The sequence below is a fragment of the Echeneis naucrates genome, chromosome 20, assembly GCF_900963305.1.
Source record: "Echeneis naucrates chromosome 20, fEcheNa1.1, whole genome shotgun sequence".
NCBI classification, from domain to species: domain Eukaryota; kingdom Metazoa; phylum Chordata; class Actinopteri; order Carangiformes; family Echeneidae; genus Echeneis; species Echeneis naucrates.
In genome coordinates, this window is record NC_042530.1 from 12,324,573 (window position 1) to 12,352,116 (window position 27,544).

The following is a 27,544-nucleotide window of genomic DNA, read 5'->3' on the forward strand; positions in this document are numbered from 1 at the left end:
TGCATCAGGAAACTATGGCCTACACTATTCAGTGCTTTTCGTGATAGTTAGAAGATTTTGTAGCTATTTTACATCCCAGTCAAGGACTCCATCAAGAATTAAGGCTTGTATAATGTTTTTCATGTTAGAGACTGATACGGAGCACTACTGTTTTTTTATTTAGATTTTTTATTATTCATTAATTGGAGGAACTGGAGGAAGATATTATCATATGACTTTTTAGCGCATCATCTGAACTGGTGGGAGTGTGTGTATATTGTTTGTGGTATATAAATGGATCAAAAATAACAAAAGCTTTAATAACAGGGAATGATATGTCAGAAAAGGGACTTTCCGCTACAAGCCTCCGCTCTCAAGAATTTAACTGGGGCTTTGTGACACTAAATATGAGTCCAAATGTCTGAGAGTCGCTGACTTAAAAGTTGCAGAACGTTGTTTATTTTACAACTTGCAATACATTTATTGTGACAAGGTTGTACTTTGCTCTGTCATTTGCTACAAGTAGTCCCAGCATGAGATTTAAATAGCTGAACATTATATTATTTTTACAAGATACAAAGGTATCTCTGGTGTGGTATCAGAGACACTATTTATCCAGAGTAGTGCTTGGTTGTTGTTTTTTGTTTTTGTTTTTTTTTTATATATATTATTTCATCCAACGCTTTATATGTTTATGATGAAGGTTTTTCAGTCTCAACTGGTGATGTGCGAATGTCAGTCTACTAATAGATCAAACCAAAATGCCAAATGTGAAAAAGCTGTTAAACATCAGGATTGCGTTCAGATGCTCATATTAGCAACAGCTATCCTGGCTGGGGAAACTTGTTCATTGTTTTCTGAATGTAAGATGAGTAAAACCTTGTCCCCTCACCTCCTTTTTTATCTTCCCACTCATCCCTCCACAAATTACACGTTTGTTCATCATCCCCCCTCAGAAAAGATGAATTGGGGGCAGCTGGACTTAGTTGTAGTAGTTGTTGGAGTTGTCAGTTGAAGACTTGTTAATTCTCCAAGATTCACTTTAAGAACCAGTGATCACAGTGACTCAGCCAATTGCTATCTCTTTCAAGATACACAAGGCTGCAGTGGAGAGGTAGCTTTGGCCTACAATAAGTCAACTATGTATATACTACTTGCTCAGACTATAAAAGCAACAATCTTGTGATGTCAGAAGCTTCTTCTCATCTCATCTCAGGTTAAAGTGTACTGTGGTGACAGCTGTGTTTGGACCTCCCCTTGGGATCAGGAGGTCAGACTTGGGATAGTGTTTAATCTAAAAGCTTTCAGTTCTCATGTCTGTTGACACGCTTCATTGAATAAACGCCCCCATCATCCTTCCCGAAATGGGGCTCTTTACAGGATTAGACTCTGACAAACATCTCTTTCTTCTCCGGCTGAGGCTCCAACACCCCCGCGGTCACCTACAGCGTCCCATAATGTTCGACAGGATGAGGTCAGAGGATGGGTCCGTCACAAGTCTGGGGACCAATGCCTGCCATCCCAGCTGCGACCTTAACACTTGGGTCCAATTGCATGAGCTTCAGATGGTACTGTACTTCCCATGAGTCACCCCCCACATTTAAAACCCTGGCTCTGCTCCCCGCATAAAGCAAAGCTTCACTTGACTCACTGACGGACTATATCATATACTTCTGGACAGAACAAAAAGAAATAGTGACAGAAAACCAAAAAAAATTAAAAACTTTTTTTTTTTAAACAACAACAACAACAACAACAACAAAATAAATGCATGAAAATTAATTAACAAACCGACATTATTATTTTGGCAAAAGTCCAATGACTTCCCAAAAGCACTTCAAAGGTAAGAGTATCTTCAATAATACGAGGAAGATGGCGATAAAAAATTTATAAAATTTATTTTCAATTCAAAGTCTTCAATATGTTGACGTTAATATGGCTTGGATATGTACTTTTTATAGGAATTTAAGCTCTATTACTTAGAATAAGAGCATGGAGACATTCCTGCTAACACTACTGGGACTTCAGTCAGCGATGGGAATAGGGTGAGTATGATTCAGAGCAGTTAAAAAGGATTACATACATTTTTTAGATGGTATAAGTGGGGGAGTTTAGAATAAGATGTGGTAGTTAAATCATGAAAAACATTTAGCAATTGCACTATTAACTATCTAAACAGCAGAATAATGGTATTTAAAGCCATGTCAAATTCATATTAAAAATGTTCTTCCAGGAACTACCCCCCTGGGCTTTGTTATAAAAATGCTACTCACTGCATTAGATATTTAAAGTAATCAAACATTGTTTCTAATAATACTAAATTAGGATATTAGTTCCAATGGGCTTTTATGAATTGAGCCATTGACGTTAATAAAAGTTCCTTCTGAATATTAAAATTCCTGACCTTTACTTGTTCAAGTACAAGTGTCTTGTAAACCAAACCAACCACTCCTGAAAATGGAGTTAAATCACTGTGTCATACTCCAGACACTGGTGTGAGCAAACGGTGGAGGAGAAAGTAGAACGAGTCCTGGCCCCACGTCTGCAGCTTGAAGTGAGCTGTTCGGAGGTGTATCAGTACAACACCAGGGGCTGGAGGCTTGATGTGGACAGGATGCGCGTCAAACATGGAAGTGATGATGGCATCGCACTATACTACCAACAGCAGGGGCCCAAGGCTTCCTGCTTCTTGTTCAAGTAAGTGGAAAGCTGAGCTGTCGGTTTTCTCACTTGTTTCTCGCAGCACATCATAATGGCTGTCTCAGTAAAGGGAGTTTCTTTAATGTAAAAACATGTCAACCGCTGATTGGATGTCTTCTTGTGTCGATGTGCTGTGGTGGGAATATGGTGAGGGGTGCTTGCACCAATGGTATCTGTTGTGAGGATACAACAGGTACAACAGTATCCAGTTAATTTGCATGAAGTTTAACACGCTGTATCTAAAAAGTCAAAAGTTTTTTTTTACTAACAATGAAATGAATTTATACAGTCCCATAGATATTCTGACATTTTACCACGTGTAACTGTTCGCTTCAGACCTCCGGAGATGGAGAGCCAGACAGTGAACAAGACAGTGAGGGCATGCTGTGAGAGCTGGGGGGGGCCACACTGCTCTGAGGGTGAGGACAAACGAACGCTTTGCATCCATCATGCTTTCCTTCCATGCAAAATGAGACTGCTCATTATTCAGAGTACCAAATACAGAATACCAAATTTTAAGTTGGAATTGTTGTATTAAAAATACAACCAGTAGCAAAATATTTAACTGTTGTCTGTATAACTGTGAAAATATTGTTAATGACAATAATAGTAGTTTCAAACTCGGTGTTGTCAAGCTAGTTTTCTCATTGTTTCACTTATAAGTGATCACTTTAAGTCCTCTAATTAACTCATAATACGATAAAAACAATCCATTAGTCATTGATTGTTCACTTCTTTTTTGAACTTTTTAATCTTCCTTCTCTCTGACATTTTCTTACCCATGTATGCCCATATTTTCAAGCTCAAGACTTATTTCTCTTTCCTTATTTGCAGGTGTGGGCGTACGTGGTCAGTGTTACTCTACGTGGAATTGTGAGGCGTTCCCTGGAATTGACAACTCCTCCCTCATGTCACTGGAGCAGTGCTGCGGCAGCCTGGGGGGACTGACCTGGAAAAACGCCTCTGACCAGACCTGTTTGTCTTGCACCTACACTCTCCTTCCTGGTCAGAATACATATATGAATTGTGTACATTGACATAAGACACACTGGACTGCCTGTTTTGAAAGGCTGTATATACAGTGATCTCTATCTTGTTGTTAATTTGAATCTCTTCCTGATATTTGTTATCTTCCAGACAACAATGTTTTTATTTCATAATAATGTAGCAGATACAATACCATACACACTGTGTCTGTCTCCTGTCTTCCTCGTCTCCAGACTCCCAGTTCTCCCCTGTAGTGCGGAGCGGTCTGCTGGGTAGTGCCGTGGTGGCCCAGGGTTCTGCCACCTGCATGTCCTGGGGTGGGGCCCACTACCGCACCTTTGACAAGAAGCACTTCCACTTTCAGGGCAGCTGCACTTACCTGCTGGCCTCATCCACTGATGGGACATGGGCAGTCTACATTAGCACAGCCTGTGATGGGAGAGGGGGCTGCAGAAAGGTATGGAGTGTGGCAGATTGATAAAGCAGTGTGAGGTTTAGTTGGAGCCCAGTGAAAACAATATGGTGGGAGCATTTGATCATACGCGTTATGTCTGGCTGTTCATTTCAGGCTTTAAGGATGATGCTGGGTCTAGATTTGGTTTCAGTGCTTCGCAGGAACTTGACACTGAACAACCTTCCTGTTCCGAACGGAGAGCCTGTTTTCCAAAATGGTAAACTTTCTCTTCTTTTAATTTCCTGCCTCAGATTGTTAACCATCAGTCAAGGTGAAATAAAAGAACCTCCCTTGTGTTTTTGTTTCATCATGAGACAGAGCTGTTGATCAAACACGTAGTTGTAGCAAAGCAGAAACAAAACAACCACATTTTTTCCTTTTCTTACAGGGGTCAGCGTCCGCTGGCTGGGAGACTTTGTGTTTGTGGAGAGCGGCTTGGGTGTGAAAGTGAAGTTTGACCTGGTCAACGCAGTTTACCTGACCGTTACCGCAGAGCACCTGGCAGCCACGAGGGGGCTCTGTGGAGTCTACAACAACAATGCTAATGGTGATCGCACAATTAAACAACAGCTGGCACAGGATCTACAAAATCAGAGAACAGTCATGTTTGGGATGAGCTATTTAATGCTGTTAGCCTGTTTAGTGCTACTTTGTGCAAATCCGATGAGCTAGGCCTCTTTAGAACTGTTTTCTCAGAAAATAGTCATGATTGACACATTATTTTGGTCTCTGACCAATGATTGGTTTGGGTTTAACTTCATTTGCCTTAACTCTTGTCACACTGTGCAGATGTAACAATGTATTTATTTCTTCTATCACAGATGATTTTACAACAATGAGTGGAACTGTTTCCCAGTTCGCCGCCAGCTTTGCCAACTCATGGAAGGTTCCTGATCAGCAGAATGTGGTTCGTGTTTACGTTTAATGTCAACAATTTTTTTCATCTCTAGAGACATGTAAATATTTGCGAGGCCTGGATACAAACTTAAGGCAACCATATCACCGGGAGGCTTCTTTTATGATCCAAAATTTCATGAATGGTTTATAGTTCCATCATATAGTCTGTCGTATTTGAATAACTGGCGCTCTGTGTGTCCCGTTCTTCACTCAGGACTGCAGTGATGCAGCTGAGCTTGGTCACAGCTGTGATGTCTCGGGAGACCCTGCTTTACGAAGGCGGGCAGAATCTGTTTGTCATCGACTGCTAGAAAACCCCTTCAAACACTGCCACCCCCAGGTAAGCCACCCCTGAGACTACTGTAATCCAGGAAACACAGCATGACCGCTGCTTGCTTGCGGTAGTTTTGTTATCTTTGAAAAGGCATCCAGTGGTGCTGTCTGGCAATCCAATCCTGTGAATTTGTGCCGGGAACTGTAAAACGCAAAGCTCCTCAGAGTAAATTATTCACAGGATATCAGATAGCAGTTCCAAGATATGACTTTCACAAGACTGTCTTAAAGACAAATGAAATGAGTCAGAAATGATCAAAATTACTTGTCCCTGTATACTGGTATGGTCTGTATTTATATAACATTATGTGGGGCTTAATACACAGATTTGCTTATCCTACTCATTTGCTTTGTAAAGATTTTCTCTGTCCCTGTGTCTGTCCTGCTGATCCCTGTGCACAGAAATGCATCCATACATACATCTTACTCTGCATTTGGACTCATTGATGCCGCTATGTACAGGAATGGCACTTTTCTGACTGTTTGGTACAGGATAAAAATGTTCCATTTTTCTCTTTCTACTTCTCAGTTGGACCCAGCTGCATACATCGACACTTGTCTCTACCTGTTCTGCAGCCTGCCACCCAAAGAGAGGGACGGGGCAGTGTGTGACACTCTGGCCAGCTATGCCCGAGAGTGTGCCCAACAACACGTCATCGTAATTTGGAGGACGTCCACCCTTTGTGGTAATGAAAGATGATTTTTCAGCTTTATAGCATTAGATAAAAAATCTGCAATAAGCAATAAGGATGGACGTATTGCTACACACACAGCGTGTGTAAACTGTTTGGAAAAGAAAACTAAGAAAATAAAATCTTGCTCAAAATAGGGATCTTTGTCGTGGCATATTGATGGATTTGGATCTGTACAAATTGTAGTGGATTTTGGCTTATTGAGAACAGCTCAGCACTACAACCGGATGAGGACTTAAACATCTACCTCTTCCCTCCTCATACTGACAAATGCATCTTCACTTCTGAATGAAATGCATGCAACTGACTGAAACTTCAGTCAATAAGGCCATTCCTTGTTCTACTGAGGTCAATTGTTTCTCCATCCTCTGCCATCGGGGCTGTCAGAGCACTTCAGCTGTGTAAGTATGGACCCAAAACGTGGTGTATGCATCGTCTCTGTGACTATGGATGGAATTCCAGTATCCCAGTACCAGTACCAGTAGAAACTCCATCTCTCAATATCCTAACCATTGCTGAGCAGATGCACTCACTTTAGAGACCCTATCACTTAGCAAATTGAGGACAGATGGTGCTTTACCATATACTCACACAAGCAACAGAAAATGACAGAGATCACCTTCTGAATCCTCATTTCAAACATTTTCTCTCTGCCATAGGAGTCATCATTGAGACAACGGTTTCATTGACAATGATAATTGTGCAGATCCAGACCCCTCTGTGTGTGGACATATGGGTCATTGGGTATTGCACATACCCAAACCCATTGCGTTTTCCAAACTCAATTTCATTCTGTTCTCTGTCCTTCCAGGTCGTGTCTGTCCTAGAGGTCAGGTGTTTTCAGACTGTGTGTCCTCCTGCCCCCCAAGCTGTGCTTCTCCACAGCCCCCAGGGCCTGCTGCAGCCATTGGCCAGTGCAGAGAGGAGTGTGTGGGGGGCTGTGAGTGCCCTCCAGGCCTTTACCTGCACCAAGGACACTGTCTCAAGAGAGATGATTGTCCCTGTTTCCATGGCAGACGCACCTACCAGTCAGGAGATAGGATACAGCAGAGATGCAACACCTGGTGAGGGTGCAATTCATCGATTACTATCTTTACCACTTATCTGTGAGGTTTGCATGGGGAAGATTTAGCCAACATGGGTAAAGGCAGGGAACATCCTGGCCAGGTTGAGGGTGAAATATGTTTGATTGTTTTCAATGACACTCCTGCCTCTAATTTCCCAACCGCTCCGTTTTCATCCTAAATCCTCCCAGCGTGTGCCAAGCAGGGCAGTGGGAGTGTACTGGGGAGAAGTGTGCAGCCCAGTGCAGCCTGATGGGGGCGCTACAGGTGACAACCTTTGACAAAAAGAGGTATTCACTACAGTGTGGAGACTGCCCCTTCACTGCAGTGGAGGTGAGACATAAAATATAACCATGCATGTAGGTACATAAACTATCATTTGTCTATGAAGCAGCCACTTCACCTTTGTGCTTAAGCTCTGTGTGTGCTCAGGACTTTGTTGACAGAAAGCTCATTGTGAACATGCGCTGTGGGGAATCTACAGCAGGAGGAGGAGGCCTGGGTTATCTAAGGGAGCTGTCAGTCACAGCACTTCGCACCACAGTCACCATCACAGACACTGGTGAGTTAGTTAATGCCTGATCACACATCCCTGCCGGCACTGAAGACATTCAAATACTTTCACACTTTCACCAGCTGGATCAAGTGAAAGCACACTAAACCACTGTTTCAATTTTATGTTCAGCAACTTTGTCATTGTGGTTTATTTTTACCCCTCGCATCAGTCACATTTCTCTGCTCTCTCTGACAAACTGCCACCTCCAGGTACAGTGATGTTGAACGGCCAGAGAGTTGTGCTGCCTGTGGTAACAGGAGACCTGGCTGTGCGCAAAGCATCCTCTTTGTTTCTCCTCATCCAGACATTTGGAGCCCAGCTACTCTGGTACCTGGATGGACCATTAGCCCTCATCATCTTACAACCTGGGTTTGCACACAAGGTGACCATCATGCCATTACATCATATGGCTGGTTAATTTTTGATCCCCAGTTGAAAACAGTTTTAATCTGGATAGTTAGCTGTCCCATTTTGAGTCCTTGTATAGTTGGCAATCATGCTAAACCAGATGTAAGTGCACACAATTTGTCTTTAATTTGTACTCAAGGTGCGTGGACTGTGTGGGACGCTGACTTGGAACCAACATGATGATTTCACCACCCCAGAAGGAGATGTGGAGAACAGTGTAACATCCTTTGCAGGGAAATTCACGACAGAGCATTGCCTTTTACCTGGAGGGGCTCTGCCTGATGCCTGCACCACATACACCCAGAGGAGATACTATGCAGAGACAGTGTGCTCTGTAATTCACAGCCCTGTGTTTCAGGTAGCGTATATTAAATCTGCTCTCTCAGGAGAGAGTCCATCTTCATCTCTCTCCCTGTCTTTTATTCACACCTGCGCCTCCTCAATCTTGTAGGTGTGTCATGACATGGTGGAGAGAGAGTCCTATTTCCGTCTCTGCCTCTCAGAAGTTTGTGGCTGCGCTCCACAGAAGGCCTGCCACTGCACCGTCCTCACTGCCTACGCACGAGACTGTGCTCAGGAGGGCGTTACAGTCCGATGGCGCAACCACACCTTCTGCCGTAAGTTGGAACATTTTTGGCTTCATGTTGACTGAGGATGTCCATTGGTGTGGAGTCCACATTTTAATGAATTATTTTTTTATTTTAATGAATAGATTAGAACATCCAAATTAATAATTAAATAATAATTAATAATTGTGCGTTTTTCAGTGAAGTCAAAGGAAGATCGTCAACCACAACCTGTCATTGCATTGATTCTATTTGTTCCTTCATCTGTCTGTTATATGAGTGATCCCAGACATCACTGATGGGTTTGTGACTTGTCCAAGACACACCAAGTACAGTATGACAATTTCTACCGATGCAGCATGACGCACGTTGGACCCAAGTCAAACTAAAGAAGGAGTTACAGTATCTCATGACCTGATGCATTTCCTGACGTCATGACTGACTTCACTTCGACTTGGAATCGATCCACTGGACAAGTGCCATGATGAGAGAGCTTAGAAATTCCGAGAGCAAATATGGAAGTGACCTCATAATTGTGTAGAGGAAAGAAACTAGTTAATAATGTGTCTGTGTAGTGTGACTGCTTTAACACAATTAGCAGCAGTACTTAAAAAACCAAAAAAGTTTAATTAGGAACTAATTAGGAATCCCATGACAGAAATTATTTGACCGTTTACCTTTACCTTTAAAGCAACAATCAGAAAGTATACAAAGCTTACTTGCATTTTTATAACTTTCCTTTTCTTCTTTCTCCACAGCTATGCAGTGTTCAGGAGGTCAGGTGTACCAAGAGTGTGGTCGTGCATGTGGAGGCTCCTGTTCAGACCTGCAGCAGGGCAGGAGCTGCAATGATGGTGGAAAAATGGGCCTTAGGATGTGTGTTCCAGGTTGTCAGTGCCCACCAAGACTAATGCGGGACCACCAGAGCCAGTGTGTACCCATTACCATGTGTCCATGTGTGCAAGAAGACAAGACATACCAGCCTGGGGCTATTATCCAGAACAACTGTAACACGTGGTATGTTGCATCGACAACTTGTGTGGGATTGCACTTATTGTTCAAATGAACTCCCCCGTTAGAACGTCTAAAAAACTAATTCTGCTCAATGTTTTATAAATATTTTACTAAACAGTCTTGTGTTGTTCGAAAAGACATTGACCTTAACTGAAACCACAAAGGAAAATTTGAAATGCTTAAATCAGCTAAATAGCACTTAGGTGAAACATTAACAAAACCACCACACACACTACACAACAAATGATTGCAGACATAATAAACTTGGAAAAAGGAAACATTATGGTGGAGTTTAATCTAGTGCAAGCTGTCTGTGGCCCAATTTTGTGGATGATATTTTACAGCATATCATAAAAAGGCCTTTCTTTAATGGTTATCTTGTACTGCTTTTATCATGTTGTGATTGTGATAAAAAAAATCTGACAGCAAGATTTCTTCACTGTCATTACAACACAGCTCAACGCACCTACACTGCAACGTTGCTACAGCTGAACAAGCATGACTGTTGTTCTTTTCAGTGACCCAGAATCCATGGTGTAACGAAAAATTAGTTTCTGAAACACAGCTTTGGCTATACAAAGGAGCATTGTAACAAAATTAGCGTTTTGAGTAAAATTATTTTTTATTTTTTGCAATCATATACGTTTTTTTCTTTGTTGATTGCACTAACCTATTAATATTGAAAAGTCTTTTTCTATCTGTAATTTTGAGATTTTACACTTTGCACATCTCTTAGTGATATCCTTTTGGATTATGTAAATAATGCTACAATAACGTAGAAAGGATTTATACTTAAAGTGAAATGTAAAATTCAAAGAAACTGCTTCCATGCAAACAAGTAGAAACCTGAGGAGTTATCCTATCAGGCTTCCTAAAGCGAATCCTCACGGATTACCATGTTAAAACCGTCTTCACAACAGAAATAAATGTTTCCAGCCTGGTAGTTTTTAGTCTCAATAAAATATAATATTTTGCGTTCATGATGAATATTTGGTGGAGAGAAATTGACATAATTGCCTGTTTTCATTTTAGTTGGAATTAATTGTAAAAGGACAAGCCCTTATAATTAATGGGCGTGGTCAGTCAAAGTAACAGGTGTGTGACGTCACAGCCACGCGCTAATTATTTGCATCAAACTGACTTTAGTCACTGGAAGTTATCTGCGAATGTGTTCCTGTGTCGAGCCTTTTTTCGACAATAACTTTTTATGCAGTTATTTGACTATTAAAGGAGGCATATTCTGCTGTATTTCGAGGTGAGGGAAATTCTAGCTATGTTAAACTTATACGCTCTGTGTTCACCGGTACATTTTTTTGCCAGCTTAGGCCGTCAAGTAGACGATAAACGAGTTAGCCTAGCATCTGCGCTAACATATGAACACATTAGCATATTTTTTATCTCACCGCAGAGATAAACATACTGAGGTCTTGGGTTCACATGTGCTCAACTCCTTTGCCCATTTATGGATTAGCCAGGAGCCGTGGTGTGGTGGTGTAAGAGCTCTAATGAAATCGCTCTATGTTCCTGCTTTCTGCTACAGGATAGGTTGATTTCATTGCATCTTTTCACCACAACAGCAACGATCCTCTGCTGCAGTACAGTCATTTCAGATAGCTGAATGGACAAGTTTTGTCCCATCATGTGTGCACTTTATATGCACATTTTCATTTTGTACGTGAGTTTTGTCTCTGCACTTACCATTGACCCGATTTATTGCTGTGAGGAAACAATACATTTTATTACCGGATTAGTATTACACTGATATACAATATGATCTTAGACTAGACTGATTCACTTTGAATTGACAAGCCATGGCAGGTGATTGCAATAGAGTTATTTTTGCTACACTTTTGTTGTTGCCTTATCAAATTTTATAGCCTCTGCATAGAGAAATTTATTGATATAAAGGTACATTACAGCTCTTGAATTTTACAACTTCTTGGTCAACCTTCCTACACCTAGGCTGTTGTATATCACTTTGGTCACCTTTGGGCCAATACAAAACTTGATTTTTATGTATTTATTTGTTTATTTTTGCAGGAGCATATTAATTAATTGCAACAATACTTGTCTGTTAATCTCTGTAGTGACTGCCCCCTTTCTTCTGCCCTTCACAGTATATGCGAGCGTGGCCTTTTTAACTGCACTCAGGAGCCATGTGAGGCGGTGAATCTCTGTCCAGACTCTCTTGTCTACTCTCCACGTTCATGCCTCCTTACTTGCTCGAACCTTGACACTTCTGGCCAACAGCTGGGATCCAGTGTGACGAAGTCAAGCTGCAAAGAGCCCCTGTCTGGCTGTGTCTGTCCCCAGGGAACTGTCCTACTAGTGGGTGAAAACTTAAAATTTTGTTCTTGGGTGGATATTGGATATCTTTTCTGAATGTTCAAACTGTAGACTGATTTCACAACAGTTGACTTGCAATAGGCACAGCACGCATGTTCTCTGTCAGTAACCACACTGGGATTCAGCACATGCACAATCCTGGAAATGAGAGCAACATAGTGATGAAACTGAAAGGTGCAAAAAAGTTCAACAGGTACTACCTTACGAGTGTGTTGTGGAAGAAGCTGTATTTTACTTACTGATGAGGCAAGGCTGGAATTTTCTTCATGCTAACCTGTGCCAATATTGCTCTCACTGCCCTTGTACAAATTGTTAGTACAAAATGCAAGTTCATGTACTATTTTAAACACAGAATTTGAAAACAAATGGTTGACTGTGGTTAGATAAGAGAATTGTCTTATCTGTGTGCTGTTTTTTTTTTAAATGTAGATTATAAATCTACCAGCTTGTCATTTTTATTTAGCTTGCATTTTCAATAAAGAATTAAAAATGGACAGTATGTCTGATTAACTAAACAAAGTTGGGTTCTGATTGGGTTCACTCCAGGGAGATCGCTGTGTTCTGCCAGATGAGTGCCCATGTCACCATAATGGACGACTTTACTACAGCAACGACACCATCACTAAAGACTGCAACACATGGTAATGTTTGCAGTTGACTTATTGCATGATAACACCTTTACATTATACTGTATTAAATTAACTCCACATCATTCTCTGCTGCAGTGTGTGTAAGGAGCGTCGGTGGCACTGTAGCCAGTCTGCTTGTGCTGGTGTATGTGTGGCAACTGGAGATCCACACTACGTGACATTTGATGGCCGCTGTTATTCTTTCCTGGGTGACTGCCAATATGTGTTAGCAATGGAGACCAGTGGTTTGTTCAGTGTCACAGCAGAGAATGTGCCATGCGGGAGCACTGGGGTTACCTGCACAAAGTCGGTCACCCTCAGCCTGGGGAATACCATCATACACCTGTTGAGAGGTAGATCTAATGGAAGAAGTGGGAGCTGGATGTTGTCAAGCTAGTGGCTCATTGGTGTCATAGACTTTGCTGACTTTGAGAGAAGCTATCTTGTCTTTCTTGTTTAGGCAAAGCTGTTACAGTAAATGGGATGCCAGTTACTCTACCAAAATCCTACAGTGGCAGTGGTTTGACTTTGGAAAGAGCGGGAATATTTGTCTCCCTCTCTTCACGACTTGGGGTCACTCTGCTATGGGATGGGGGTAGGAGAAACATACAACAGCTTCCCCAGTATTTATTTATTTATTTTTACATTTGCACTTTGAACTTTATACATTAACGTGGACATTTACAATTGAGAGAATATTGCTGCATCAAATAATGTGATCATTTTACGATTGTTTTCAGGCATGCGAATTTATGTACGTCTGGCTGCTCATTTGCGGGGTCAGGTTGGAGGCCTGTGCGGTAACTTTGATGGGGATACAGAGAATGACTTCACAACACGGCAGGGCATTGTGGAGTCTACAGCCGAGCTATTCGGAAACTCCTGGAAAGTCAGCCCCTCGTGTCCTGATGTGACTAATCAGGACCTCAGAGACCCCTGTGCCGTATGTTCAAACGGACACACTTGCCTTTGCCCACAGCATCTACAAAGCATCTACTGACTCACTTTTGTTGGAGATCTTATCCCGATGGTATCCTATCCTTTGCTTCGCCTCTCTAACAAACAGAAAAGCAAACTGACGTGTTTATGTTTTGTCCAGCTGAACCCACACAGAGTGACATGGGCCAGGAAAAGATGTGCAGTGCTGACCCAGGAGCTCTTCTCTCAGTGCCACCATGAGGTGCCCTTCCAGCAGTATTATGACTGGTGCGTCTTTGATGCTTGTGGGTAAGTAATTGCACTTTTCTACATTAGGTGCAGTGTAAATTGCAGGAATGAACATTTCCATAATTAACTTAACAACTGAAATAATGTTGGTTTTGTTTTCCACAATCCTGTCTGATTTTTGAAGTTTTCATGTATTTCATTATAAAGAACTTTTAGAATCAAATTCTGGTCAAATGATGATAGCTGTCTCACTTTTAAGACCCTGTTGGCTCAAAAAATCAATTTCAGATTGTAAAATAGACAGAAGACAGAACCAACTGCCTTTGCATTAAAAGTTCTTAAAACTTAAGGTTACAGGAGTCTCCAGGTTATGGTGAATAAAACTAAAATAAAAAATAAAATAGATGCACTGATATGCACTGAAATAGTTGCCATAACTTCTCAGACCTCAGTAAAATCAAGACTTTTTAAGTGAATTTGAACCTCTTGTTCAGAATACTTGCAATCTTTAGTCAATTGGTAGATTCAATACATTAGACATTAGATTTCCAGTCAGACCTCTTCTGGTGAAAGACAATCCCTTAGTCTGTCAAAGTTATTCTATGAGCATTTGTATGTTTCTTAATAATGATTCTGGTATTGTTCAAATAAACTTAAACCAAATCAAATAAATAGAGCCACGGGCAATTCATTTTGAAAACATGGATTAAAAATCCTATGCATTGTGAAAGATTGTGCTTGTTTACTTGTCCTTTTGGGTTTTAGTTGTGACTCAGGGGGAGATTGTGAATGTCTCTGCACAGCCATCGCTGCCTATGCTGAGGAGTGTAACCGCCGAGGTGTCTACATCCGCTGGAGGTCCCAGGAGCTGTGTCGTATGTTGCAAACTCAACACACTATTACACACTGTGACTGAAATCTAGTCTATTCATGTTTCTGCCACTTGTTTGCTGTCTTAGGTCTCAGATTTGTTATGTGTTCCCATGATTTTCCTCAGCTTTACAGTGTGATAATGGGCTGGTGTATGATCCCTGTGGGCCAGCTTGCTCTCCCTCTTGTCCCAGTGTTCAGCAGAGTCTGCACTCACAGTGTGATATCATCTCCTGTGTGGAGGGCTGCTTCTGCCCGGCTGGCACTGTCCGACATGGTAAAACAGATTTACCACACTATTCCAATGCACAGTACACTTTGGTGGTTGCTTTCTTGTTAACTCAGGTTTGTCAGCATAAGCAAACAAAGATTCTCTGCAAACGTTTTTTTTTTAGTCCTTCTTCTAATACCTACCTGTAATGCTGCAGAGGAAAGCTTTTTGATTTGACAGTATTTGTTAACATATTGTCATTTATAGGAGACAGCTGTGTTGTTGTCACTGACTGTCCATGTGAGTGGGATGGTTCTATGTTTCCATCTGGTTCAACCCTTACTCAACACTGTCAAAACTGGTTAGTCATTCAAAATACTTCAGTAATGAAACTCCATTACATAGTAATGTTTAGTTGATGTATTTATTTATTTATTTTTATGGAGAGAAGTTCACCATCAAAATGTTTTTTGCCTTTGTGTGTGCAGTTCCTGTAAGGATGGTGTGTGGCAGTGTGAAGGTGTGGCTTGTCCTCCTCCCTCTCCTCCCTGTCTAGAGTCAGAGTTTACTTGTGCTCAGGGGCGTTGCATCCCCTCTCACTGGGTCTGTGACAATGAAGATGACTGTGGTGATGGTTCAGATGAGATTTGTCCATATACCTGCTCTACTGATCAATTCCGCTGCTCCAGCACTCCAAGGTGAATCCAAAATCACGGCAGTTTCAAATAAGGTTGCTATGTGTGTGCAAGTGATGAATCCTCAGAGCTGAAGTGTTCATTAATATGAGCCAGACATGAGGTCACAGCCTCCATTTTTTTTTGGTCAGTCAAAGGATGCAGGCTTTATTTTTAGGCATGCTAATGTCACAGGGTAGCTCTAAAGATGGCACTCCTGTTTCAGTTGTACACCATGTTGCTGTAAAATGCTAACTATTACAATGTACGTAAACAACCTGTTTAACCTAACTTCAATGGTGTGTGGAAGTCACGCTTGTTGAAACAACATATTGTTTTCCATATGAGCATAAATGTGTTACACTTATCTAATAGCTGCATTGACTGGATTCTGGAGTATTATCTCTTTATATGCTAAATGTTAGATTTTATGCATTTTCATAACTAATGGTTTGAGTACTACATTTTGGTTCACACCTCCTGACAAATTTGTGGTCGCAGTATCAACTGTAGTCTTTCAGACAGGCTCTGTCCCCTTTCTTTCTGTAATATAATTTATGCAATCAGTGAAGTAAATTGATGCTGCTCCTTGCAGTGGACCATGTCTGAACCTGGCCCTGCGTTGTGATGGTCACCCAGACTGTGTTGACCAATCTGATGAGGAGTTCTGTGGACCTGCCACCTCCATGCCCTTATGCCCACCAGGGGGGTTTCAGTGTGCAAATGGAAAGTGTCTTCCAGTTAGTCGTGTATGTGACGGCCAGCTAGACTGTGGCTTTGCTGACGGGTCTGATGAGCAAGGTCATATATCACTTCATAGTCACTGTTCATAGTTTCATTACTCTGTGAATGTGTATCTAACTGTTATTTTATTGGCCCAGATTGTGGTGTGGTGTGTGACAAAGGGGAGTTTCTGTGTGGTGGAGGACGTTGCATCCTCTACCTCCACCGCTGTGATGGACATGATGACTGTGGGGACCTTAGTGATGAGAGAGGGTATGTGTTCTAATGAGCTGAATATTACTGTTTGTGATACGAAGTGTTATAGGCATTTATGTATTTGCTTTGTGGTATGTGTTTTGTCCTGTGTAGGATTCCAATCGATGTAACTTTTACTCATTCATTTATGCAACACAAAATCTTGAGACTTCCTTCATTTTTTTCAAAATAGCATGAATGCAATCCATACCATGATGTAGTAATCATCTACTTTGGCTTGCTTCAGGTGTGTTTGTGCACCAGGGGAGTTTCAGTGCCCAGGGGACCTGTGTATCTCTGCAGACAGAGTATGTGATGGTAACAGAGACTGTCCATCTGGAACAGATGAAGCTATCTGTCCAAGTAAAGGTACAAACAACAGTTGCAAAATAACTGTCAACTGACAATTAAACACAATTATATCTGAAGGCAAATTCTTAATTTTGTTATCCTCCTGATTCGCAGTGACTTGTGCTCCTGACCAGTTTGCCTGCAGAGATGGTACATGTGTTTCGTCGACTAAGCAGTGTGATGGAACAGTAGACTGTCCAACTGGAGAGGATGAAAACAGAAACATTTGCTCTACTTTAATTGTAACATCATCACCTCCACACGTTTCGCTACCTATGCCCACTTCAGGTACAGTAATGCAGTAATGTTTTGAGATACAGTTTTTTGTTTTGTTTTGTTCTTTCAGAGCTCACTGTTTTCCAACTGCGCTGTTTTTTGTTTTTTTGTTTTTTTCAAGTTTGTAGGTCCTATGAGTTTAGTTGTGCTACCGGTGGACAATGTGTGCCTAGGACGTGGTGGTGTGATGGGGAGACAGACTGTATGGATGGGAGTGATGAGGAGAAGTGTACCACTCCATGTGGCCCTAGCCAGGTTCCATGCCTTAGTGGGGACCAGTGTGTTGACTACCATTACCTCTGTGATGGGACTCCACACTGCAGGGATGCCTCAGACGAAAGTGTAGACAACTGTGGTGGGTAAAATTTTTAACTTTTTACACTGATAGTTAATAGGATTTCATCTACTGGACAATGTATATAATCCTGTCTGTCTTTTAGGCTCTACCAACATTCCTCCTTGTCCAGAAAGCTTCTCCTGTGACAACCGCACGTGTGTAAACATGACACAAGTGTGCAATGGGATCCCAGACTGTCCACAGGGTGATGATGAGTTGGTGTGTGGTGAGTGCTCACAAGATAAGTGGAGTAGGGACTTGATGGATAAAACATGGATAATGGATGAGAGGACACAGGAAAGAATGAATTATGGAAAATAAATTCAGTGTATTTTCCCAGAGATACCGAAAGCATTAATGCACATGGTTTTTAATTCTTTGAATGTTTGATACTGTTTTTGATATCTTGTTTTTTTGTTGTTGTTGTTGTTGTTTTTTTAGATAAAACTGTCTCACCAGCAACCCCTGGCAGTAAGAACACAACTGTCCCCTGCACTGAATATACCTGTCTGGATGGATTCTGTATTCCCTTCAGCTTGGTAGGTGCTGGGTTTCTTATGTGATAAAAGCTACAGGCAGTCTTTTACAGACTTGGAGGGTTAAAGGGTTAGAAATGTTGTATAGTATAGAAATCTCTAAATCCCTCTTAGTTTTATATGACCAATCATGCTCACTAAGTTCATCTTATTGTATTATTAATAGGTTTGTAATGGTGTGGAAGACTGCACAGATTCCTCAATTGCACCTCTTGGAGTCCACACTGATGAGCAAGGCTGTAGAACTTGGAGCCCCTGGGGTTCCTGGAGCTCCTGCAGTACTTCCTGTGGGACAGGGACCATGACTAGACATAGAACCTGCCCACCAGGAGACCCACTGCACCATTGTTGGGGCCAGGATGTCCAGAGACAGCAATGCTTCAACACCACCTGCCCAGGTAAATAAATATATTTCCGAATTAAAGTCTCAGTGTGTGGCTAAAAATTAAATATGTATTCATTGCTAAAATATGAACTCCCCCACACCCTCTGCAGTGGATGGTCAGTGGCTGCCTTGGGTGAGCTGGTCAAACTGTTCTAGTGGTTGTGGTGGCGTGCTGGTCCGACATAGAGGATGCATCCCTCCTCACTCCGGAGGCAGAGAATGTTCTCAGCTCCCTGGACCATCCAACCTAGCAATGGAAATCAGTAAGAGCTGTCCATAAACTGAGGTTGAACTGAAAGAAATTATATTGAAGTTGTTACTGGTTTCAAATTGTTGAGTGGAAAAGTATTAAGATTAAATGACAACAAAAAAACTAACAAGACAAAACACAACAGTGTTTCCATTCTGTAACTGAATGGGTTAGTCTCACTTGTAGTTTGAAGTGCTTTCAGTGGTTGACAAGAGGAAAGTGTGTATATTTATACAATATATAGTGTATATATAATATATATGTACTATTATGCCATCCATTTGCCATTCATTTACCATGCATTTACTGTTCATTATATGTTGGGCATGAGTAATATGAATAAACCAAAGCTGCATTGTTTATTTATTTATTTATTTATACTTGTTGCAATTTTGCTCATGTAGACAACCCGTGCTTTAACAAATGCAAATATTCAGAAATGCTAAAGCAGAGATAGTAATGAGATTTAATGAGAGGGGAATGTTAAACAATTTAATGAGATTAATTAAAAAAAATTCCCTCCATTTCTTCGGTCTTTCACTCCAGCGCCTTGTCCTGATGATGAATGTGCCAACACCAGTTGTCCCACTGGGCTGGTGAGACACAGCTGTTCTCCCTGTCCAGTGTCCTGTGCCCACATCAGAAGTGGGACTACCTGTGATCCCACAGTCCCCTGCTTCTCAGGTGGGCGGGAATCTAGAACATCTTGTGCCTGACACTTTGTGCTGTTTTTCCAATCACTTACTTTTATGGTTTTAATTTCAGGATGTTGGTGTCCAGAGGGCCAAGTGATGAGCCACACGCAACGGTGTGTGTTACCTGACGAGTGTGCATGTGAGGTGAAAGGTGTTCCCTACTGGCCGGGCCAGCAAATAAAAATTGACTGTGAAATTTGTGTTTGTGAGAATGGAAGGGCTCAGAGATGTCAACCCAACCCAGACTGCTCCGGTGAGTCTGTTCAATACATCAATTTTAATCTCAACATGATTTCTATCTATAGTCTACATGTATCTACATGTTTTTACCTTGTACGTTTTGCTGTTTCATCTTAAATAAATTCTGTGCATTCATACACAGTTGGTTTTATTTTAATGTAGTGCATTGTGGCTGGTCATCATGGTCTGAGTGGGGAGAATGTTTGGGGCCCTGTGGTGTCCAGAGCGTTCAGTGGTCCTTCCGTAGTCCAAATAACCCCACTAAGCATGGAGATGGGAGAATATGCAGAGGAATATATAGGAAAGCACGTCGGTAAGTAGTCTTTTCCTGATGGGATCTTAACTACTTACTTTTTCTACATCTCTACCATACAATTCTAATTATGTGTATCCATAGTCCCAAATGCATTCATTCTGTCCAAGGGGTTCTTATTTTAAATGAATGAAAGTTTGATTAGGTTTGGTGTGGTTATTTGTGGACCACAGAGGATGACTGCTGCTGACTTTGATCATCCCTTGATGTTTTGTCCATCCAGACATCAATTTCCTCCAATATTAAAATCAGTTAGCAGTTAGTTTAAATCAATATTTATTTAAACCAATAATATCTCCATGATAAATCTTATCACTTCTCAACACATGATCATTTCTTAATTCATTTCTTTCTCTGGATTTACCCTATTAAAATAAAGCCTACTGAGATTATTATAATTTTTACTGACAAACTGTTGCCTCAGTGATCATCTAAATGTCCAACTCTGTGAGGATCCCATTTTAGAAAGTTATCTGTATCAGTTCCTAAAATTCTGCATTTTGAAGTCAAGGCACATGCAGTCACTTACTGTGCACGTCTGTGTGTATAGTTGTCAGACAGACCCCTGCCATGAGTGTGAGTACCAGGGTCAGTCCCATACTGTGGGAGACAGATGGAGGTCACACCCTTGCCAGTTATGCAGCTGTCTGTCCAACCTTACAGTGCTGTGCTCCCCCTATTGTCCGTATGCTGTCACTGGATGCCCACAGGTAGGTAGAAAAGTGTGTGTGTGTGAGAGAGAGCTTCTTTGTATGTGTGTGCATGCGCGTGTGTGCACGCATTTCGGCCTCCATAATGTGTGTAGAGTGGATTTGTTTACAAGAGATAACAGCGGATGTTCCTTTGTTTTTACAGGGCCAAAGTCTGGTGCCTGGAGAGGGAGACAGGTGTTGTTATTGCCAAGGTAAAAGACACACACACACACACACACACACACACACACAGAAATACGTATTGTACTATAGTATTACTATACAGTAATACTGTATAGTATGATAGTAGTAAGTACTATACAGTACTAGTAATATACTAGTATTGTACTAGTATTATACTAGTAATATACTAGTACTGTGCTAATACTACACCTCTGTATAACATTGCTTATTAAAATCAAAGAAAACAAAAAAAAAATACAGATCTACTTACAGATTAACGTTATTAACCGTGTTTTTCAGTCAGAGTGCATTTTCAGAAAACATTAAAAGTGCATTAATTTGCATGAACTTCAGCAAAGTTAAGTCCTTGTAAACCTTAAACACTTTTCAACCAAAAAGATTAATCCGACTGTTGCATCGATAAATGCATTGATAATAAGAGAATAGTGCAGATTTTTTTAATCACAATGATCATGACTTTCACAGGATTGAGGACAAGACTCAGGCTGCTTATCAGCGTGATTGGGATGTAATGTCTGTTGGTGCCGCCTTAATTTATTTGGCTTCATGCTGTCTGTTGTCACATTTTTTTTGACACAATATACACGAAACCCAACAGTTTATCAAACGCTATCATAGAAATTTGGAATCTCAAGCTTCAGAGACATAACCCATGTTTTTGTGCCAAGGTATTCTGTAGATAATTTTTCCTCGCATCATCACAAAGGCGTATCAGTGTTTCTGATGGTGAAGAGATTAGTTGAAAACAAAGATAAGTACAGTAAAATATGTATAAAATCCATGCTTATTTACTGCAGCATAGAGATTCCCAGTTATTGTCGAAAACATTTCTTTCTCTGAAAATAATCCCTGCTTTTTGCAACACATGCATGCAGGGGGGAACGACACCATTCTTGTGACCATTAGTCCTACTACCCTAACCCCAAAGCCTACAGAAAGTACCATACATGTGGTTCCCACATACCCGCTTCCTCCTGGAGGTTGGTGTCATTTTTATTTGATCTGGACATGCAGCTAGAAGTAGAGTTTTGGATCAGTTTTTATGGATTCCTTCATGGACTCTCGCCTCCTTTCCTGCTTTGTTAAGATGAGTGTTGGTCTCCTCTGGGTGTCCAGTTTCTGCCGGTCAAAAGTTTCAGTGCCTCTTCACAGCAGACTGGTCATCCCCCTGAAGCAGCTCGCCTCCACCATTGGGATCCCCACAGAGACCTCCAGGTAAAACTACATGGTGTCACTTTGGTGATATAATATATGTAAGCGTGAATAAAAGTTTTTATGCACACTTTTTCACACTTCACTGTCCTGTCATTAGTTTAACTTTCTAATGAATTGTTAACATGAACCAATAGGCCTGGGTCACCAGGAAATTGACTATTTTGCTTGTGGCTGAAGTTTTTTGACATCTGTGGGAAGGATTATAAAAAACATGTTGAACTAAGGAGTAATGAAATAAACTACATACAAATAAAATACCATCAGACCAAAATTTGAACCTGTAAAATTCTTAGGTTTTGCAGGTAGTTGAGCATATGCATACCAGCCTCATCTGTATCTTTAATTTATCTTCAGTGTTGAAAATATAATATATATATAAGCTTTTGAATGGTTAATGTTACCTGCAGTAACATCTGCATATTAACATTACCATATTACCACTGCAAGTATGTAAGTATGTTAGTATGCTAAAGACACATTGCTAGGTCAGTGTATAGCCTCACAGGATAACATGTACCTTATCAAGGTAATACTATTCAGCATGAATACTGGGTGTCTTTTGCACAACATTAATCTGCAGGGTTGGAGTCCAGAACCTGAGGAATATAAGGATTTACCACAGCGGAGCCCTGAGGGACATACTAGCAACACAAAAGGCCCCTATCTACAAATTAACCTGCTGAAACCATACAACATCACTGGTAAACATTCATGAAGGTGCTTTAGGACAACTACAAACTGTAGTGCTTCAGTGTGCTGTGTATCAGTAAGTTTCTTTGTAAAATTATAAAATATCAGTGAAATAAAAATGCATCCTACCTCTCTGCAGGTGTGCTAACCCAGGGTGGTGGTGTGTTTGGTACATTTGTGTCGAGTTTTTACATCCAGTTTAGCCAGGATGGCAAACAGTGGTATACTTATAAAGAGCTTGTTGCTGATGCCCGGCCCAGAGCCAAGGTCAGACATCAAAGCAAGTCTTACCAACTTTCCATCATATAATTTGAAGGCCACTTAACATTAGTATTTCAGATCATGAAGTCAATGTGTAACCTTTCACCAACCTTCAGGTTTTTCTCGGTAACCATGATGATGGAGGGGTTGCTGAGAGCAGACTGGACAGGATGGTGTCAGCTCAGTTTGTTCGCTTGCTGCCACACGACTTTCAGAATGGCATCTACCTTCGACTTGAGATTATGGGCTGTGCCAGTGGTTAGGATCTAAATTTATTGCTATTTGCTTGTTTTGTTGGTGTTGCTGTACAAAAATGTGCAACTAAGATGCTTTCCTCTTCCTCAGATTATCACTGGCTAACTACCTCTACACCTCCAATGGCAGTCTCCTCAGTGAGTGGCTGCAGAGTTATGGAGTTCCAGTGCAAAAACGGTCACTGTGTACCAGCAGGTCCACAGGGAGTTGTCTGTGATGGAGTTAATGACTGTGGTGATGACTCAGATGAGATGTCCTGTGGTGAGCTTCCGAAACTTTTAATTCAGTTTTACTTCATACACACTTTTCTAACCTAACTAATAGCATTTAGTAATTTCTACTAATGTTTCCTACTTCAAAACATTTTCAGACATGTCACATAAATTTAACGTTAAGGAAGAAAACTATTCCACACCTGCAGGTACACAGTCGTCTCCTACAGCCACCAGTCCACGCAGCTGCCCTACCGGTCAGTTCTCCTGTCCCTCTCCCGGTGGATGTATCGAGGCAGGTAAACGTTGTGACGGTGTTCCCCATTGTCCCAAAGGAGAAGATGAAATTGGCTGCCACACACAGAAAATCACTACCCAGTCAGACAGGTGCAGGGGAATTTTCATTGATTCAGTAATCATTTATAGTAATAACCCAATTTTTATCATTTAAAAACAAATTTTACATTTTGTTAAGTAGTATTTTAGTTGTTTTATTTGCTTTCTTTCACTGCTGTCAATTGTGGCAATTTACAGAGCATTTACACCCACTCCAGCTCCTCTCAGGACCCCATCCATGGCTGCCATCACTCATCCTGCAGTAACAACAGCAGTAAGGAAACATTTGAATGGATGTTTTTTGTTTTTTTTTTTTCCAAAATTCCTCTTATTGTTACTGGTATGCATACATTAACATGAGGAACCTCTTTTCTTTCTAGCGTTCTGTATTTTTTGCACTATAAGGTGCACTTAAAATCCTTACATTTTTTCAAAAATCAGCAGTGCGCCTTATGTATGAATTCTTGTTGTGCTTACTTACCTCAAACCAATTTGATGTGGTACACTGCACTCAAAAATCTGTCAAAATGTTTTAGAATAAGGTAAACGACGAAGCCGCTCCACTTGATGGATTGTCGGAGCATTCCCAGCTTACACAGGGACATTGTGTTAACATTGGTCATTGGTTTGATATGGGTTGCAACGTCAGACAATGTTAGATAACTAATTATGCAGTGCTGGCAACCAACCATCATGTAACATTCAGTCAATGTTACCTTACCATAATTAGACGTCAAGCGTGACGTGAACGTGAACCCAATTTTCAAATCCATATCATAATCCAATTATAATCAGATGTTGGGAGACAACGTTGTTCCAATGTCACAGTAACGTCAGGTGTTTGCTGTCGCTGGCAGCATTAAACCATTAAACCAATCAACAGTACGCAGTACACTTACCTCTGCCACTTTTTGTATTACCAGCACATACTGTGCTTTGCTTTTTTATATGTTTTATCATGCACCTTATAACCCGGTGCGCTTTATGTATGAAAATAGACCCGTTCATTGATATTGCGCCTTATAATGCGGTGCGCCCTATGGTCTGCAAAATACAGTAATCTAAATAGGAATGTACTATATTGGCAGAGGTTCGACCAATTATCATACATGTAAAATGTATTACATTTCTATATACACTAATAGACCATAATCTTAAAACTGGTATATTGTTTTAATATTGGTAAAACACACTGGATAGAAACCCAGACATGGTACAATAAACATGATTTGGAATGTGTTTTCCAGGTTGGTGGCCCAGGATATCGTGGTGAGTGTTAAATTGATTTATTACTGTGGATTGTTAATGTTTCAAGAACAGTTGAGTCTGTGAAAAGATAATTTAAGTCAATTGATTGTTGTGTGGAAAACATATTTCCCAGGCATCTGCTCTTCTTCCCTTGGACTGGAGGATGGGAGAATTCGATATGGTCAGCTGACCTCATCGTCACACCGTGAGAACAACCCTGCTGATGCTGGGCGACTGAACATAATCCCAAATGTGTGAGTTATTTGTTATTGTGTGGCTGTTGCCCCTGAAGTACATCACCATACATGACATCGTGTGTATTATTTTCCATGTAGGCAGGTTATGGAGCCTGGATGGAGTCCCTTGCCCATAGATGTTCAGCCATATTTTCAGGTGGACTTTATGGAGCCCATGTGGGTATCGGGAGTAGTGACGCAGGGCAGTGAACGCATGTGGGGTTACCTAACTAAATATCGCCTAGCCTTCGCATTGCACAGCAGCCTCTTCACAGATTACACAGAGGACGGAAAGCCTGGTAGTCCGGCCAAGGTATATTTTGTAATATGTGCACATGTACATATAGTTAATATACTTTGTCATTGTGGAATAAAAATCCATAATATTTAGCCTCATTACACGAGTAATGTTTTGTTTTTGTTTTTTTTTGTGACAAAGGTGTTTGAAGTGCGGATGATTGGTCGGACCCCTGTGACCCGCTGGCTGGATCGGCTGGTTAGAGCTCGCTACCTGCGCATTATCCCTGTTGAGTTCAGACACACCTTCTACCTGCGTGCTGAGATCCTGGGCTGCAGAGGAGGTGAAGAATTGACCTAAATACAGAAGTAGATTTACTAATAATTCTCAGGACTTCAATGTCAAACTAATCTGCAAATGTTGCAGTTCTGTATTTTTCTAAAACTTGTGCTCAATTTTAAGTATCTTTGTATTCATGATAGTATTAAGGAACTCCTCTGACAACGTCTGCTTACTGTTTTAGACGAGCTTGTGACCCCCTCCAGTATGACCTTGTCTCCACCTAGTGGTGGAACAGCAACAGTGCAACACTGTAAACCAGGCGAGTTTGCCTGCAAGAACAGTTATCAGTGTATCTCAGTCGCTGTGCTCTGTAATGGTCAACCGGACTGTAAGGACCACTCTGACGAGATCAACTGTGGTGAGACCTGAGGGATACTTGGCCCTATACATTTTTTCATTCTGGTACTTTCATGTCATGTCACATTACTTACACCAGTTCTTAGTTTCCTTATTGGTTAGAGATACTGAAACAACTTATGTCCGACAGAGTAGCACAAGTTTCCTCCCCAGTGTTTTAATTTATTACTCATTTTGTGTGACTTCATTTGTGTCTTTTTTATATTCATCTTTAGGTACCTTTCCAACCAGAGGATTTCCAGGGCTGCAGAACCAGACTAGCTCTACAGGGAAACCAGGTTTCCACACTGAAAATATAACAGGAGCCCCAGGCCTCCATACCACCAAGTCTCAAAGTGGCCTTCCTGGTGTAGCTACATCCCAGAAGAGCACAATTCCAAGTATGGACAAGTATGATTGGGTTATGAGCACATCTGATTTTCACCTATTGTTGGCTTTTCTGAAACAAGATGGTAGCTTTAAATGTTCCAGAATCAGATAAAATTTTAATGGAAAATTTCATTCAAGTATTTTCTTTAAGAGGACCTTAGAACATTGATCAGTTTTTTGTTCTTTGTGATCAGGCCATTGGACCACGAAACCCTCAATTTATCCAAAGGTCACCACAGGTCAGCCTGGACTGCACCTCACTACAACCATTCACTCTGGGAAGCCTGGTCTACAAACCACAAGAGGTCTGTCAGCCTTGCTATAAGCCTTGCTACACTCTGCAGCATCGACATTTATTTGTATTTATTTATTTATTTCTTCTGTTTATGTACAGTCCCATGGATCACTACAGCCCATGATGATGGGGGCCTACCTAGAGTACTTTGCGTGGAGGGCCAGTTTGTGTGTCGGTCATTTGGCTGCGTGGACTCTGCGCAGGTGTGTGACGGCAGACAGGATTGTATGGACGGGTCAGATGAGGAACGCTGTGGTATGCATTAACACTGTATCTGGGGGCAGGGGATATTAGAAGTACAGAGTGTCAAAATTAGATTCATTTTACTGTTACAAACACTGTTCAAATATTTGATGGTGTTGGTACAATAAAGGAGTTACCCACCGCAATCAAAGTTAAGATGCTTTAACAAACAAAATATTTGTTAAAAATATTGTAACAAAATATGTATTAGGATGTTTTTCTACTTATTATTCACTTCTTTACAAAATCTAAATCAAAGCAATATTTGGGGTGACCTCTGGCTGCATGTTTGAACTAATTTTCCTGCTCCAGAATAAATGTAAAGCACAGATTTATGGGTGCATTCCTGATTGTGTTGCTTAATGAATACATGTAGGTGCTGACCAGAGATGTGTAAAATATAATATTCAATTAAAAGTAATTACTTAAATATCCTTTGTGAT

General features: G+C 41.1%; 1 protein-coding gene across 1 annotated transcript in view; it reads left to right on the top strand.

Moving 5' to 3' along the window:
- Nucleotides 1-1,971: 1,971 nt before the first annotated feature.
- Nucleotides 1,972-27,544, top strand: part of sspo (SCO-spondin) — a 61,600-nt gene continuing 36,027 nt past the window's right edge. The window contains exons 1-48 of the mRNA XM_029529674.1: nt 1,972-2,024; nt 2,467-2,676; nt 3,016-3,098; nt 3,514-3,684; nt 3,900-4,123; nt 4,235-4,337; nt 4,509-4,667; nt 4,942-5,027; nt 5,232-5,357; nt 5,880-6,036; nt 6,854-7,106; nt 7,298-7,439; nt 7,539-7,668; nt 7,872-8,044; nt 8,210-8,428; nt 8,522-8,687; nt 9,395-9,653; nt 11,768-11,978; nt 12,543-12,637; nt 12,722-12,978; nt 13,086-13,220; nt 13,366-13,568; nt 13,725-13,852; nt 14,558-14,667; nt 14,790-14,939; nt 15,141-15,234; nt 15,362-15,534; nt 16,429-16,543; nt 16,773-16,894; nt 16,991-17,164; nt 17,274-17,453; nt 17,931-18,032; nt 18,211-18,423; nt 18,521-18,673; nt 19,207-19,344; nt 19,426-19,608; nt 19,758-19,908; nt 20,459-20,618; nt 20,764-20,812; nt 21,680-21,784; nt 21,892-21,992; nt 22,606-22,720; nt 22,849-22,976; nt 23,087-23,228; nt 23,364-23,490; nt 26,348-26,546; nt 26,793-26,875; nt 26,953-27,110. Coding sequence (XP_029385534.1) covers nt 1,972-2,024; nt 2,467-2,676; nt 3,016-3,098; nt 3,514-3,684; nt 3,900-4,123; nt 4,235-4,337; nt 4,509-4,667; nt 4,942-5,027; nt 5,232-5,357; nt 5,880-6,036; nt 6,854-7,106; nt 7,298-7,439; nt 7,539-7,668; nt 7,872-8,044; nt 8,210-8,428; nt 8,522-8,687; nt 9,395-9,653; nt 11,768-11,978; nt 12,543-12,637; nt 12,722-12,978; nt 13,086-13,220; nt 13,366-13,568; nt 13,725-13,852; nt 14,558-14,667; nt 14,790-14,939; nt 15,141-15,234; nt 15,362-15,534; nt 16,429-16,543; nt 16,773-16,894; nt 16,991-17,164; nt 17,274-17,453; nt 17,931-18,032; nt 18,211-18,423; nt 18,521-18,673; nt 19,207-19,344; nt 19,426-19,608; nt 19,758-19,908; nt 20,459-20,618; nt 20,764-20,812; nt 21,680-21,784; nt 21,892-21,992; nt 22,606-22,720; nt 22,849-22,976; nt 23,087-23,228; nt 23,364-23,490; nt 26,348-26,546; nt 26,793-26,875; nt 26,953-27,110 — 7,168 coding nt within the window. The remainder of the gene's footprint in view (nt 2,025-2,466; nt 2,677-3,015; nt 3,099-3,513; nt 3,685-3,899; nt 4,124-4,234; nt 4,338-4,508; nt 4,668-4,941; nt 5,028-5,231; nt 5,358-5,879; nt 6,037-6,853; nt 7,107-7,297; nt 7,440-7,538; nt 7,669-7,871; nt 8,045-8,209; nt 8,429-8,521; nt 8,688-9,394; nt 9,654-11,767; nt 11,979-12,542; nt 12,638-12,721; nt 12,979-13,085; nt 13,221-13,365; nt 13,569-13,724; nt 13,853-14,557; nt 14,668-14,789; nt 14,940-15,140; nt 15,235-15,361; nt 15,535-16,428; nt 16,544-16,772; nt 16,895-16,990; nt 17,165-17,273; nt 17,454-17,930; nt 18,033-18,210; nt 18,424-18,520; nt 18,674-19,206; nt 19,345-19,425; nt 19,609-19,757; nt 19,909-20,458; nt 20,619-20,763; nt 20,813-21,679; nt 21,785-21,891; nt 21,993-22,605; nt 22,721-22,848; nt 22,977-23,086; nt 23,229-23,363; nt 23,491-26,347; nt 26,547-26,792; nt 26,876-26,952; nt 27,111-27,544) is intronic.